This window comes from Barbus barbus, assembly GCF_936440315.1.
Source record: "Barbus barbus genome assembly, chromosome: 46".
In the NCBI taxonomy this organism is placed as follows: domain Eukaryota; kingdom Metazoa; phylum Chordata; class Actinopteri; order Cypriniformes; family Cyprinidae; genus Barbus; species Barbus barbus.
This window is the reverse complement of record NC_136724.1, coordinates 21,156,914-21,171,852: the sequence shown is the minus strand read 5'-3', so window position 1 is coordinate 21,171,852 and position 14,939 is coordinate 21,156,914. Positions and strand designations below refer to the sequence as shown.

Sequence of the window (14,939 nt, the reverse complement as noted above, 5' to 3'; positions counted from 1 at the left end):
TAAACTAGGATCAAATGCTACTCCTTTTGTATTCCCCTGTGAATACCATTGTTTTTCTTTTTTCTTTCTAAAAAGTTGCATCAATTCAAGTTCTTAAACTTTTCCCTTTGTAGACGTAGCTCTTATTTAAAAGCAAAACCAAAAGCTTCAGAATTGACCTTTGAGGTCTGGTAACTTAATCTAAAATTTGCATTGTTTAACTTTTAAAACCAAAATTGCTGTTCCTTACAACCCACATGACATTGTTTTGAAGTATTAAATTTAAAAATCTCCATAGTCACGATCCCGTCATGCTGATTGACAGCTACACCTTTGACCAGACCACGCCCCCTCAGACCCGCCCCCATGCACACATGCGAGTTCACATGGATCTTTTTGGAAATTTCACGTCGTTTTATTATACATTTGTACATACTGTACAATTTCAAACATGCTCTGGCATTAATACAAAGTTTTTGGAAATTATAAAACAGGTACCATAAAAACATGAAGTTTTTCTGTAATAATTTAGAATACAAAAACATTCACAAAAATAATCACGATGACACCATGCGGTGCCAAAGTCCATCATCCAATGTGTAACTTAATGCACGTCTGCTACAGAAGAACATAGTAATTCAAATTCACTGAGGTATGTTTTTGGCAAGGTTTTTGGGGAGCACTCTCTCTTCTCCTTTCCCCGACGTGCGTCACCGACTGTCAACAGCCGCGCGCGCCGCAGTCCCAAACGAAGTGTCTGGCATGTGTTTGAAGAAGTTTCTGAGGCTGCTGAGTTCTCTCGTCAGCTGATCGATGGTTTTGTGCAGGCGGTCGTTCTCGGAGTGCAGCTCGATCATCTTCTGCTGCATCTCTAAGTTGCGCTGCTTCGCCTTGTCCCTGCTTTTACGCACGGCGATGTTGTTCCTTTCGCGCCGCTGCCGATACTCCGGACTGTGCCTGTCGACTGACTTCTTGCCCTTTTCCTTCCCCAGCCTCCTGTGGGTGACAGGTTCTGGCTCGGGTGATGTGGGAGGTGTCGGCTGACCCGTGTGCATGAGGCTCACGGTCGTCTGCGCGCACGTCTCGATCTGAGATGGTAAGGAAGAGGACAGTTCGCTGTCGCTCCAGTCCGCCTCCTTCTTGATCGGTGCGCAAAACGCGCCCTTGCCAAAGCCCCCATCCTGGTGCTGCAGCCTCTCCGCGCTCTTTTGCGCAAAAGCGCTCGGCAGGTAAAATTCGGCCTTTTCTTGCTTCACGGCGTTGTTGAACAAGTCTGCAAAGAGTTCGTCGTTGCAGATCTCCAGCGGAACCGTGGACATGGACTCGATGTAGGCGCTGAAGTCGATGGCGCTCTCATCATCGTAGATGGCAGGCGCGTTGCTGAGCTCCATCATGTTGCTGTTGTTGTTGTTGTTGTCCTCGGACATGCCATGCTCTCCCCCGGATTTGACACCCCCTGGCATGACTTTATTGTCATAGAAGTTGGTAGGCTCCATGGCCCAGCTCGTGTTGCATGGTGGCGTTACGCACTGCGAGTCCAGGTTGTATATGTCAGACATGGACGCAGCGAAACTCAAACTCAATCAGCAGATGCTTTACTCGTCCTCAAAAAGCGTAACTTTTCACGCGCAATCACACCCTGTCTGGCGCAACCAGCGCGTATCTCCAAAAGTCTGGTTGTCTCTCGAGCAGTTGTTAAAGTCCTCGTAGCTCTCTATCGAAACTCTGCTGTCCGCGTGCATAAGTACGAGCGCTCGGCTTGCGTCACGGCATCACCGCCCCCTTCCAGAAGCCAGTGAATGTCCAGCGTCAGTCACATGTTCCGCCTGTGCTCCTATTTGAGGAGACTCGGGTGTGCATGAACGCCTACCAGCAACTTTTAAGAACAGCCTGTTAGAACTTTGTTGTAGGACATGAGGACATGTTTGAATGCGTACGCATGTTTGGAAGAACCTAGCAGTGTGAGAACATTCATTTAATGCGCCCTACCAGCATATATACAAGAAAAAAATAATAAATAAGTTTATTATTTAATGTTTATTATTATTAATGATGTTATTAGGCTGTTATAATTATGGATTTTCGTTCGCATTAATAATAATATTAGTAGTAACAACAATTATTTATTTATTATTAATGTTTTGATTAATTATTATTATTGTTGTTGTTATTATTACGTAATTTTGTTGGATATGAAGGCATGTTTGGATGCGTATATGAGGAGAAAGAATATTAATATAATACGAATACACATATATTTGGTTCATTATTATTATTAACTGAGTGTTTACTGTATTGTATAGTCGGAAATATATCATCTATTATATATTCACATCCATGAGCACATTGAACGTACAAATTCAGTACAAACAGAATATAAATTGAAACGAGAGTCGAATTAAAACAAGTTTTTTTTTTTAAGTTGACATCATTTAGCAGTTATATAAGCAATGCAAATTAAAATTAGTTTTATTGTCCTGCCTTATGCTTGCATTAATAAATAATCTTCATTAATGGGGCCAAAATGTCATTCATATTTTTCTGAGGATGGCACAGTTGCAGGCAGATTGTGGCACGTCATCTTGTCCACATGGACATCTAGTGGATATCAGAGGAATCACCTCTGTTTGATGTTCTTTCCCGCGAAAACTTCGGGCGATACCAAATTTGTTTATGTCACTCATCCTATAATTGTCAGTCTGCCATTAAGAACGTTTGGAAAAGAGTTTATTGTAATTTCACACATACTAAATTACAATTTAATTGCGTAATCTTAGAAAAAACGAGTTATATATGATTTGAGCACACACGTCTCTCACTTCTCCCCCTCTCGACTGATAATGAGGAGCGTATTGTTGGTTGGTCAAAATTTCCCCGCGAAATTTACGTCACAGACAGTTTCGCGCCACCGTTCACATCAGAAGGGAAGCAGTCCGCACGGTGAGTGTTATATTTCTCTATAAACTCATCGCGTTTGAAAGGAAATGTAATCACGATAACCTAAAAACAGATCTTGGTCAATTTCACCTTAACATAGTGGGTTTTAGACGAAAATAATAGTTATTCTGTATTGTAGGTAAAAGACGGTGTTATGTCATTGTTGTGGCTGATGCAGCGTGCTGCTAGCCTCTTTCACTGTCCCTGTATAAATGTAGCAACTCAGAGTTACTGTACATCCTTAATACCTTCATAATTAAACTCAAATTATTTTTTTCAAATGTGCTTACAAAATAGATGTAGATCTAACATTTACTTTAAATAATAAGAGGTTTTGGTATGTTGACGGACAGTTATTGTATTCCCTGGGCATCTCATACAAGCATTCAACTTATTTTGCCAAAATGTATATATATATAATTTTCTTCTTTGTTGTGTTTTGTGGTGCATTGCCGTTTTGCAGTGTTGTGATGGAAGACCGTGATCTAATTTCTTTTAATTCTAGAAAAAATCATTAGGCCTGCTGTCATAATAGAACAAATACTTTTATGATTATGATAGTTCATAACAACTTAAGTCATTATCATATGATAAAGAGGTATTATGTTTCATATATGCTGAAATAGTTTATGAAACGAACCTGCATCCATTAAATTCAATTTAATTGTGCATTAAAAAAATCAGTTTTAATCAAAGCAAGTTTTATATTTAATATATTTTGCAATTTAATAATATATAATTCTAAACTTAAATGCAATTTATTTACTTCTAATATGATGTACATGATTCAGAAATTGTGGTTCTAGTTCACTAATTTTGAGATTTAACCTTTCAGTTTTGAGTCAAGATGTCTTCACCATCATCATCCCAGAGCCGTAAGAGAGACCCTCCGACCCGTGAGTTACATTGACTTTGAATGCAATTTCTTTGCAATTTAATTTCTAATCTGTTCCAGACGGGTTTGTTTTTGACAGTTGCAGCATGTGAACGGTTTTTGTGTGTGTTTGCAGCTGCGAGCGAGGATCCTCTCTCCCCTCCATCACAGCGGTCGAGGGCTCATGACACGTCCACAGAGCTTCAGCCCATGCCCACGTCTCCAGCCATGGACACATCCGCTCAGGATGTGTCGCTGTTCTCCAGCCCTATGGCCCCGCGCTCTGGTGTGGCTCATATTCAATATCTTACTTGCACTGAATTTAATTATTTATGCAGCTAATGTGAATTAGGAAAACATTAAGGTGTGTTTCCTCCAGTCCTGCAGAGCGAAATCGACGCGAGCTCTCCGCTGATGTACGGCACTCCCAGCTCAAGGGTGGAAGGAACACCCCGCAGTGGCATACGCGGGACCCCGGCACGTCAGCGGGCCGACCTTGGATCTGTCCGGAAAGCTCCACAGGTCGACATGCATTCGGAACCAGTGAGTGTAATCTTTGCATTTTGATTAACTGGTGTGTTTTTAATAATTCGTGATTTTATTACATTTAACACATCACGGTCAGTTATTTCTAATTGTTAATATTTTACTCTGTTGTGAGTATGGACTCATTTTTGTGGCTTGTTCATGAGCATCATGCATGTGATCAGCTAAGGGCAAAATTATAATGTAATATAATTATAATAACAATAATATTCTAAATAATTCATTTAAATGATTAAAAAGATCTATGAAGAAATATGTAATTACACTATTGTACTGGGTCATACTTCAGGCCAGAAAATACGGAAATCCATATTATTGTTAGCTTTAATTGAAAAAACTTCAAAGTAAATCTGAAAATATAAACATTACCTAAAAACTAAAGGAAAATCAGAAATGGCACCTTAGCAACTAAGTGAAATAAGCTGAAGCACTAAATGTATTAGCTGTAAATGAAAATAAACTAAAACTGAAAGGAAAATAAATGAAACCTAAATGGTAACATTTAAAAAAACAACAAAAACATAAAATTACAAAAAAATTAAATTTAATGAAAGCTGGAAATATAAAAATAAAAGCCATTTCATATAAATTGAATATTAAAATGAAAACCGAAAATTTTAAGATTTAAGCTAATTCAGTATATTAAATAAATATGGTAGAATTATTAGATGATTAATTAATAAATAGTACATTGAATAAATAATGTATTAATAATCTAAATGAATACAATATTTTCACTTTCAGCCGTCTGGAGATGCAGTGGCCGGCAGCGAGCAGGGTGCAGGACAGAGACTGGTGATCTGGGGGACTGATGTCAATGTGGGAACCTGCAAGGAGAAGTTTCAGGTGTGATTTCAGTCTGTCTCACTACACTCATCCACAGCTGACTGCCAAAAAGCTTGTCTTCCATGACTAAATGATCATTGGTTGAAAATCTGTTTTTTTTTTTTTTTTTGCAGCGTTTTCTTCAGCAATTCACAGACCCCAACTCCAGAGAGGATGAGAACGCTGGTCTGGACTTGAATGAGCCTCTTTACATGCAGAAACTGGATGAGGTGAAAAGTGCAGTGCTGACTAGAAAGGCATAAACAATGATTGCATGTTTAGTCATGCAGAATCCTTAAAGGTGGGGTAAGCGATTTCTGGAAGCCAATGGTGATATTTGAAATCACCAAAACAATCACGCCCCTACCTCAAAAGGGTCTTGCCCCTATTTTGATAGCTCCGCCTCACACATACGTAGCCTACACAACCCAGGCAATAATTAGTTACGTAAAACAAAGCAAAACTAATGTTACACTATGTCTACACCGGACGCGAACGGCGTGACAAAATACTATACAAGGCATTATAATCAGAGATGTTCAGTGTAGGCAGACTTTAGCTGTTGCGGCGCGTCTGGTGTAGACACAGTGTGACAACAAAGCAGCCTCGGCGTCCGATCGCAGGCCTTCCGCTCCTTGAGTTCTCTCCAGCGCTGGAAAGCTGATCCGATATTTACACGGGTCCTACTTCTTGCCTTACCGTTCCGCAGACATTTTCCTCTCTTGTTTTTTTATCCGCCATCTCTATCTTTCTGTCGCTCGGCTGTTCACTGAACGCTCTCTCCTCCACATCATGAGTAGACACGCCCCTTACTGCTGATTGGCTACAAGCTTGTTTTGGTACTCGGCCCCGACTTTTTGAAAAATTACATACCCCACCTTTAATATCTAGTTCTTGTGTAATAATATTGCTGCTTTGTGTGTGTGTTTCAGATCAGTGTTGTTGGAGAGCCGGTACTGAATGTGAACTGCAGTCATATTCAGACATTTGATGCTGATCTCTACCGTCAGCTGATCTGTTATCCACAGGTGAGAGTGATAAGCCCAGTAATAAAAATAAACATCGAGAAGTTCCTACCCATAAAGATTCGTGTCAACAAGTTTTTTTGTTTTTAAATAAGTAACTGGTATTCAGTATAGTTTAAAAATATGTAAAGACGTTTATAATGTTACAAAAAAATTAAAACTCAAATTCTGTTCTTTCGAACTTTATCTAAGAATTCTTAAAAAAAGTTTTCAACGTTGAGCATCAAATCAGTGTATGTGTGTGTATATATATATAAATCATTCTTATGTATATATGTATGTATGTGTATATATATATATACATATATATATATATATATATATATATATATATATATATATATATATATATATATATATACACATAAGAATGATTTCTGAATGATCATGTGACACTGAAGACAATGAAAAATTCAGCTTTGCATCACATTCATATAGAATGTTTATTTTAAATTGTGATAATATTTCACAATTTTACCGTATTTTTATTTAAGCAAATAAATGCAGCCCCGGTGAGCTTTTTCTTTCAAAAACATTAAAAAAAAAAACTTTATTGCACTGTCACTATGACCTGTTGTTGTAAGTCTGTCACTCTACTCCTCACAGGAAGTCATCCCCACTTTCGATATGGCTGTCAATGAGCTCTTCTTCGATCGTTTCCCAGACTCCATATTGGAGCATCAGATTCAAGTGCGTCCCTACAGCGCCCTGAAAACCAGAAACATGCGTGCGCTCAACCCTGAAGGTGAGAGACCGTGTGCATCATGATCGCACACTGTTTATTGATGAATGTCTGCAGCCGTCACATCATCGTCTCTCGTCTCGTTCAGATATTGACCAGCTCATCACTATCAGTGGGATGGTGATCCGCACCTCTCAGCTGATCCCTGAGATGCAGGAGGCGTTCTTCCGCTGCCAGGTGTGTGCGTTTAACACACGTGTGGAGGTGGACCGGGGCCGCATCGCTGAGCCTGCTGTCTGCCGCAACTGCAACACCACCCACAGCATGGCGCTGGTGCATAACCGCTCCGTCTTCTCTGACAAACAAATGGTGGGTTATTTTATTTAATTTTGTGTTATTTGTTATTTTTTTATATTTAATTTTATTTGTTCTTTTTTATACTAATTTTTATTTTTTTTTATTGCATTTGTTTGCTAGTGCTTTTTACCCGAACAAAAAGTGAGACTTTTTCTTTTTCTTTTCCTTGTGTTTTGCCCTGACAGATAAAACTGCAGGAATCTCCAGAGGATATGCCTGCGGGTCAGACACCACACACCACAGTCGTCTATGCACACAGTGACCTAGTTGACAAAGTGCAACCTGGAGACAGAGTAAACATCACTGGTACGACCTGTTGTCATTGACGCATTGTGGCTTCATATAATAGCTAATCCGGTTTGTTCCTTCCTCTTTCTTTACTTTATAAACAATGCCTTTATTGTAGCTTCCTCCAAGTTATGGAGCAGGAATAGTTTACATGGTTGTGATTTTTACATGATTTTACATAGATGTGATTTTTACAGGGATTTCTGTATTTTCCGACCTCTGAGGTACGACCCATGTGATTCGTGTAGATCCGAGGTTTTTTTGGGGGGGGTGGGGTTACTGCATGATGATTGAAATCACGCAAATGGCCTTAAACTATTACCTAAAATAAACTGCGAAAAGATTGTTTTCTAAAACATCATGAACGGAATAGTCCTGAGAGCGCTGCACGAGCTCGCGGCGCCATCTGCAGGACATTTAAAAGCATTCAAAGCACCAAAGGCGAGTAGATTCAGCGCCGAAACGTGTTACTCGACCCAGTGACTTTTTATGAATGGCGGTGAGAATTTGAGATTGCAAGTGCTGTCATAAAATTCGCAACGGTTGTGATTTAATTATATAATAGACTGTTGTCTGAGGCGCTACATGTCTGCTGTTACAGTACTGTTTTTTTACTGCTAACTGCGCTGTGCTTGGTTTGAGCCCCTTTAATTTGCATTTGGGAACGCAACATTCATCATTAGAAACATTTAGTTTGTCACGTAATCCTTCAGAAATCATTCTAATATGCTGATTTGCTGCTCAAGAAACATTTCTGATTATTATCAATGATGAAAAAAGTTTTGCTGCTTAATATTTTTGTGTAAATAATGATACCACAAACATTTGTATAAGATTTAAAAAAGAGATAGAGATTAATGATTTTATTCATCATGCATGAAAGTGATAAAAAGTGAGTGAAGACAATGGTTTATATTAAATAAATGCATTAACAAGTTTAATTAATATATTTAATAAATGCAAATAAATGCTGTTCATTAAACTTTATATTTATCAAAATTCTGAAAAATAAAGTTTATCACCATTTCCACAAAATATGAAGCAGCAAAATTGTTTTCAACATTGATAATAATCAGAAATGTTTCTTGAGAGTCAAAAAATTGTATTGATTTGTTGTGACTTGGGGGCGTGGTCAGATTTTTCTTTTTGAGTTTAACAGCTAGACTTTCAGAAACATTAAATATTGGTGTGTTTTACTATTATAGCACTTGAAATCATTTAATAAAGAGTACTTTTCTGTAGAGAAACTCCAAACTGACAAGTTGTTAAAAAAAATTGTTTTTCAATTATAAATGATAGAATATTATCATATCTATTGATTAAACATTATTTTTAATAATGTTTATGTTTGTTATTATTATTATTATTTTAAACATTGTAGTGATATTTAATCCTAGATTTTTTTTTTTTAATAGTATGTAACATTATAACTGTTATGTGTCTTTTTAGTATATTTTAACATCTTTGCGCAATATATTATTATAATTAAATCATTTATAATGTTATGGACTACTGTTGTTTATCTATTATTATTATTTTATAGTGTCGTTTAATGTTATTTAATTTATAGTTCTTATAATAATGTAACATTATTAATATATCAATAGAATTATATTTTGTATGCAGTTACATATATCATAATGAATAATACATAATGTTAGTAATACTCTATTATTTGTGCTGTTACTATTGTTTTGCAATGTTATAAAATATACTATACATTTTCATTGTTTATTCATAGAATATTACGTTTCTAATAATAATTATATATCTTATATAAACTGCACTTATTTCTTGTAGTGTTATTTATATATAACGATACATAATTCTTTATATATTATTATTTGTATCTTTATCTAATTACTTTATCGAGAATTTTTAATTAAATGTTTTAAAAGCTTTGATGTTAATTGAAGGTCAAACAGTTATTTTATGTATTATAATCTAACTGTTATTGTGAGAAGTCTAACCAGCATGTCTTGTTATTCTCATCAGGCATTTACAGAGCTGCCCCCATGCGTCTGAACCCACGACAGAGCCAGGTGAAGTCTGTGTACAAGACCCACATCGACGCCATCCACTTCCGGAAGACAGATGAGAAGCGTCTTCACGGACTGGACGAGGACGGCGAGCAGAAACTCTTCACCAAAGAACGGGTCGCAGTGCTCAAAGAACTAGCGGCCAAACCGGACGTCTACGAACGCTTGTCCTCCGCGCTGGCGCCCAGCATCTATGAACACGAGGACATCAAGAAAGTGAGTTTTAATTGGTACTGCTTAAGACGCCCGCATGTTTTTCCTTAGAACAGATGCAATTCAAATGTTTCTCAGGAAGTGAGTTGACAGTAGACTTTTATCCCAGGGCATCCTGCTGCAGTTATTTGGTGGGACCCGTAAGGACTTCACTCAGACGGGGCGTGGAAACTTCCGCGCAGAGGTCAACATCCTGCTTTGTGGTGATCCGGGTACCAGTAAGTCCCAGCTGCTCCAGTACGTATTTAACCTGGTTCCTCGCGGTCAGTACACGTCTGGGAAAGGATCCAGCGCTGTGGGTCTCACAGCGTACGTGATGAAGGACCCGGAAACCCGACAGCTGGTTCTGCAGACAGGAGCGCTCGTGCTCAGCGACAACGGCATCTGCTGCATCGACGAGTTCGATAAAATGAGCGACAACACGCGGTCTGTGCTGCATGAGGTCATGGAGCAGCAAACGCTCTCTATTGCTAAGGTGAGGGTGATGCGTGAATGATCACTGTGATGACTGATTGTCAGGACAGGCCATTAATGCAGTTTTTGTGTGTCATAGGCTGGAATCATTTGCCAGCTTAATGCTCGGACCTCCATCCTCGCCGCAGCCAATCCGGTGGAGTCTCAGTGGAACCCCAAGAAGACCACCATAGAAAACATCCAGCTTCCTCACACACTTCTGTCCAGGTAAGAACACAACATGACACAATATTTACAACACACTTAACATCCATAATGTGATGAGTTTTTGAGAGAAACTGAATTTTGAGTGGGAAATTCTGTAAAGCGAGAACGATTTATCCATCAGGATTACAGTTGATTGTAAAAAGTGAGCTACACTACTCTTCAGAAGTTTGGTTATTATAGTTTAACTTAGACCATAAGAAAGCATTTTTGGTACTTAAAATAAACATTAAATGAAATTAAATATTAAACACTTGCCAAGCTAGTTGCAAAAACAAAACGTATTTACTTTAGTAAGCTAGATATAGTGAAAAACAAAATGTAGACACTTTTTTTTTTAAAGTATAAAAATGACACACAAACCACAAATTTACTCTGATATCTCACTGATACCAGAATGAAAGATACCAAAAGCCATTGTGCTGCTTAATTTTTGTTTTTCAGGATTCTTTGATGAACAAAGTTCAAAAGAACAGCATTTATTTAAGTCTTTTGTAAGATTATGAATGACTTTACTGTCACTTTTGATCAATATTTTTTATTTTTTTTGTAATGTTAGCAATAAAGTCCTCTCAGAAGAGCAAATTTACTATTTAAAAAAAACAACTAAAATTGGTGCATTGTACAAGTAACCCTAGAGACGTTTATCATAGACAGTAAAAGGCATAAATTTTGACTTATGATCTCTTTAACATCCAAATGTTAAAATACTTTATTTTAGATTTTTTTTGTTGAACATTTCTCTTTATTATGAGTAAACTAATAAAATCTCTGGTTCTTAGGTTTGATTTGATCTTCCTGATGCTGGACCCTCAGGATGAGGCGTATGACAGGCGTCTCGCGCATCACCTCGTGTCTCTGTATTATCAGAGTGAGGAGCAAATTGAAGAGGAGCATCTGGACATGGCCATGTTGAAAGACTACATCGCTTTCGCTCGCACGTCTGTGCATCCCAGACTATGTGAGGAAGCTAGTCAGGCCCTGATTGAGGTATAGAAACAACGAAGATCAATGTACCTGTAGTATGATATATAATACATGTTTACACTATCAAACGTGGACCACAAAACAAGTCATAAGGGTCAATTTTTAGAAATTGAGTTTTATACATAATCTGAAAGCTGAATAAATAAGCTTTCCATTGATGTATGGTTTGTTATGATAGGACAACTATTTGAAAATCTGGAATCTGAAGGTGCAAAAAAAAATCTAAATTTTGAAAAAAATCGCCTTTTAAAGTTGAACAAATGAAGTTCTTAGCAATGCATATTTCTAATCAAAAATGAAGTTTTGATATATTTACTGCAGGAAATTTACAAAATATCTTCATGGAACACGATCTTTACTTGTGTTTGGCTATTGCTACAAATATACCCCAGTGACTTAAGACTGGTAATTTTGTAATTACAAAATGTAATTTTGACCTTTGCAGGCCTATGTAGACATGCGTAAGATCGGCAGCGGCAGAGGGATGGTGTCTGCGTACCCCCGTCAGCTGGAGTCTCTCATCAGACTGGCTGAAGCTCACGCTAAAGTACGTTTCTCAAGCAAAGTCGAGTCCATCGATGTGGAGGAAGCCAAGAGACTGCACAGAGAAGCCCTGAAACAGTCCGCAACTGATCCCAGAACAGGATTCGTGGATATCTCCATCCTCACCACAGGTAGGGTTTAGAGATGCTGTAATAAACTGTTAGTACCGGTCAGGTCGAGTCACATGGTCTAATTTAGAACTCGAAAGAAAAGTGTTAATATTAAACGGTTAAATTATTAAGAGTACTTGTAAATGATTAATTATAATAATATAATTTATATAAATTGTTTTAAAATTGTTACACTTTTCATTTTGAAAATTACTACATAATCAAATTAGATTTATTAGTAATTGAGGGCTGTTCCTCAAATATTATTATGAAAATTATATAATTTAATAGATAAAATAAATTGATAATATAATTATACAATGATTAAATTAAGTTTTATATATATAAAATACTTACAGTATATATATATATATATATATATATATATATATATATATATATATATATATATATATATATATAGAGAGAGAGAGTTATTAGCTACAGTTTTAACTTTGACATTTTTCATAATCAGTGCTATTTCTCAAATATTTTTAAATTATTATATTTTAAAATTGATAAAATAGTAATTAATTAGTAATGTAATTATATTATTTATTGATTGTTACACTTCTTTTGGTATCCTTAGTTTCATTTCACCAATTATCTGTTAAAGGGGTCATATGACGTTGCTAAAAAGAACATTATTTTTGTATTTGGTGTAATGCAATGTTTATGCAGTTCAAGGTTAAAAAAAACGCATTATTTTCCACATACTTTATTGTTGCTCTATGCCCCGCCTTTCTGAAACGCGTCGATTTTTACAAAGCTCATCGTTCTGAGAAGCGAGGTATAAGCTGATTGGCCAGCTATCCAGTGCGTTGTGATTGGCCGAATACCTCAAGCGTGAGACGGAACTGTTACGCCCCTCACCGTCGTGTGATGCCGTGATGCGCGACGACAAAAACAATAAAACCCATTATAAACGAGGCATTTGTTGCAACCAGTGGGGACATAATTACTGATTATAATGACTTAGACGTTTTTTTACGCGTTGCGTTGCATCGTGCCACGTAAACATTACCATGTCTGCATTTGTGATCGGAGAAACGACAAACAACAAGCTCTACTCTACACTGCTCAAAACTCACGTTTGAATCGTCAGTGGCAGAAACATACTTACAGGCTGTGAGTCAGAAGCGTCAGACTGTCCTTGCAAATCTGGAATTGCCCCACTTTATAGAAACAGCCTTTGTGCAAGCCAGCATTGTAGTCTACTCTTCCAGGTTCAGGAAACAGTCCTCCGTAAAATGTGCTGCACACACTGGAATATTTGGGTTGAACTGTTCTGGAACAGTGTTGTAAATACAACTTAACCACTGATTTCTAGTTGTGTCCTCTTTTGGAAGCACAAACAAAGTACTGTCACTTTCACAACGAAACACACAGCGTCTCCAGGACATAGTGCCGGCGGCAGCAAAAATACTACTGCCCTCTTTCTTTGCGTATACTTTGGGCGGTGTTTTGCAAATCTTCCCAAACCGTGACGTAGACATGTGGGGCGTGTTTGAATGAGCCGTTTTAGGGGGGCGTGGTCGAGTATTAACTTTTATAAAGAATATCTGTTTGGTTTTGAGACTTTAGTCTTCAGGGATCTTATCTATGCACAAACAGCTTGTAACACTCCAAAGAGAAATGATTGAAATCGCATCATATTTAATGTTGAATGCAGATTTGGTGCCATGGTTTTAATTGGTTGTTTCTGTAAAGATATAAATGCTTGTGCAGACCACTCCTATGACTCAATGGAAGAAAATTATGTATTTTTAAATTAATAAAGTAGTAATAAATCTAGTATATAAAATATTTTTTATTAATGGTTTCCCAACTTAACCCTTTATTAGTACTAGTACCTGTGGATGTTTTATGCAAATTGAAGAGAGTCTGATTGGTTATTTCTGGACAGGGATGAGTGCTACAGCACGCAAGCGTAAGGAGGAAGTGGCTCAGGCTCTGAAGAAACTCATCCAATCAAAGGGCAAAACACCAGCTATGAAGTACCAGCAGCTCTTTGATGATCTTCGTGGCCAGTCAGAAGCGGTATGTTTTCCTTGAATTATTTTAATAATGCTAATAATGTATTTATGTAAACTGCAAGCCTGGAGCCCAAGGAAAATCTTAACTTAAACCATTTTTCCTCCTATTTCAGGCCATCACGAAAGACATGTTTGATGAGGCCCTCAGAGCACTTGCTGATGACGATTATCTGACCGTCACAGGAAAGACTGTTCGGCTTCTGTGAACGCTCGCGCTGCCTGACTGCTGCTTCCTCTTTTGTTACTTGCTTTATCCTATTCTCTGTTTCTATAGAGCGATTATTGTTAATAGTGACACGTACGGACAATTTCTGGTTGCAATAAATGAATTTTGTTGTACACGAGAAGACTGGTCTAAGGTGGTTTATAGCTGTTATTTACATAATCAAATATGGAAAGCATCTATTCACTGATCCGAATCGATCACATGATGCTGGTTAAAACCTCAAAGAATCACTAAAACAAGGTGCAAGAACAACAGTACAAAACCAAGTGGGACAAATGTATATAAAAACACTCTGACAATGTATTATGACAGGAACTAGAGCTTCTGGTTTATTCTTAATGGAATATTTATACAATGGATTATTATTAACATTATAGGAGACAAAACCATGGAAACATATATTTTTATATATGTGTAATTTTAGGAATGTAGACTAAGTAAAAAACAATCAAATTCATTGCTTATGCTTTCTGATGTATGTTGATTTCTCACTAAAACTCGCTTATTGAAGGGTAATGTCATAAATGGCCTGTTTTAAGTATATTACAGGGGGCTAAAAAGAGAAATTGTGGACAAAGATATAAAATGACCAAT

At 37.3% G+C, this 14,939-nt stretch overlaps 2 protein-coding genes across 4 annotated transcripts; one reads left to right on the top strand and one right to left on the bottom strand.

Annotated features, from left to right (window-relative positions):
* Window positions 1–73: 73 nt before the first annotated feature.
* On the bottom strand, window positions 74–1,934 carry LOC306865058 (CCAAT/enhancer-binding protein delta-like). Its single transcript, XM_079409412.1, has one exon. It carries the CDS (start codon window positions 1,536–1,538, stop codon window positions 690–692), a length of 849 nt encoding a protein of 282 aa, XP_079265538.1. The 5' UTR covers window positions 1,539–1,934; the 3' UTR covers window positions 74–689.
* Window positions 1,888–14,474, top strand: LOC306865057 (DNA replication licensing factor mcm4-like). 3 transcript variants are annotated; one of them, XM_079409410.1, is made up of 17 exons: window positions 1,888–1,940; window positions 3,752–3,812; window positions 3,927–4,076; window positions 4,170–4,333; window positions 5,081–5,182; window positions 5,296–5,391; window positions 6,094–6,189; window positions 6,793–6,931; window positions 7,017–7,237; window positions 7,411–7,531; window positions 9,509–9,768; window positions 9,875–10,240; window positions 10,319–10,446; window positions 11,226–11,433; window positions 11,876–12,104; window positions 13,990–14,123; window positions 14,233–14,474. In XM_079409410.1, the coding sequence occupies exons 2-17, from the start codon at window positions 3,764–3,766 to the stop codon at window positions 14,323–14,325; spliced, it is 2,556 nt and encodes an 851-aa protein (XP_079265536.1). In that variant the 5' UTR covers window positions 1,888–1,940; window positions 3,752–3,763; the 3' UTR covers window positions 14,326–14,474. The 3 variants fall into 3 exon arrangements, with proteins under 3 accessions (XP_079265536.1, XP_079265535.1, XP_079265537.1); XM_079409409.1 differs by lacking the exon at window positions 1,888–1,940 and adding an exon at window positions 2,867–2,919; XM_079409411.1 differs by lacking the exon at window positions 1,888–1,940 and having other exon boundaries at window positions 3,631–3,812.
* Window positions 14,475–14,939: the final 465 nt, after the last annotated feature.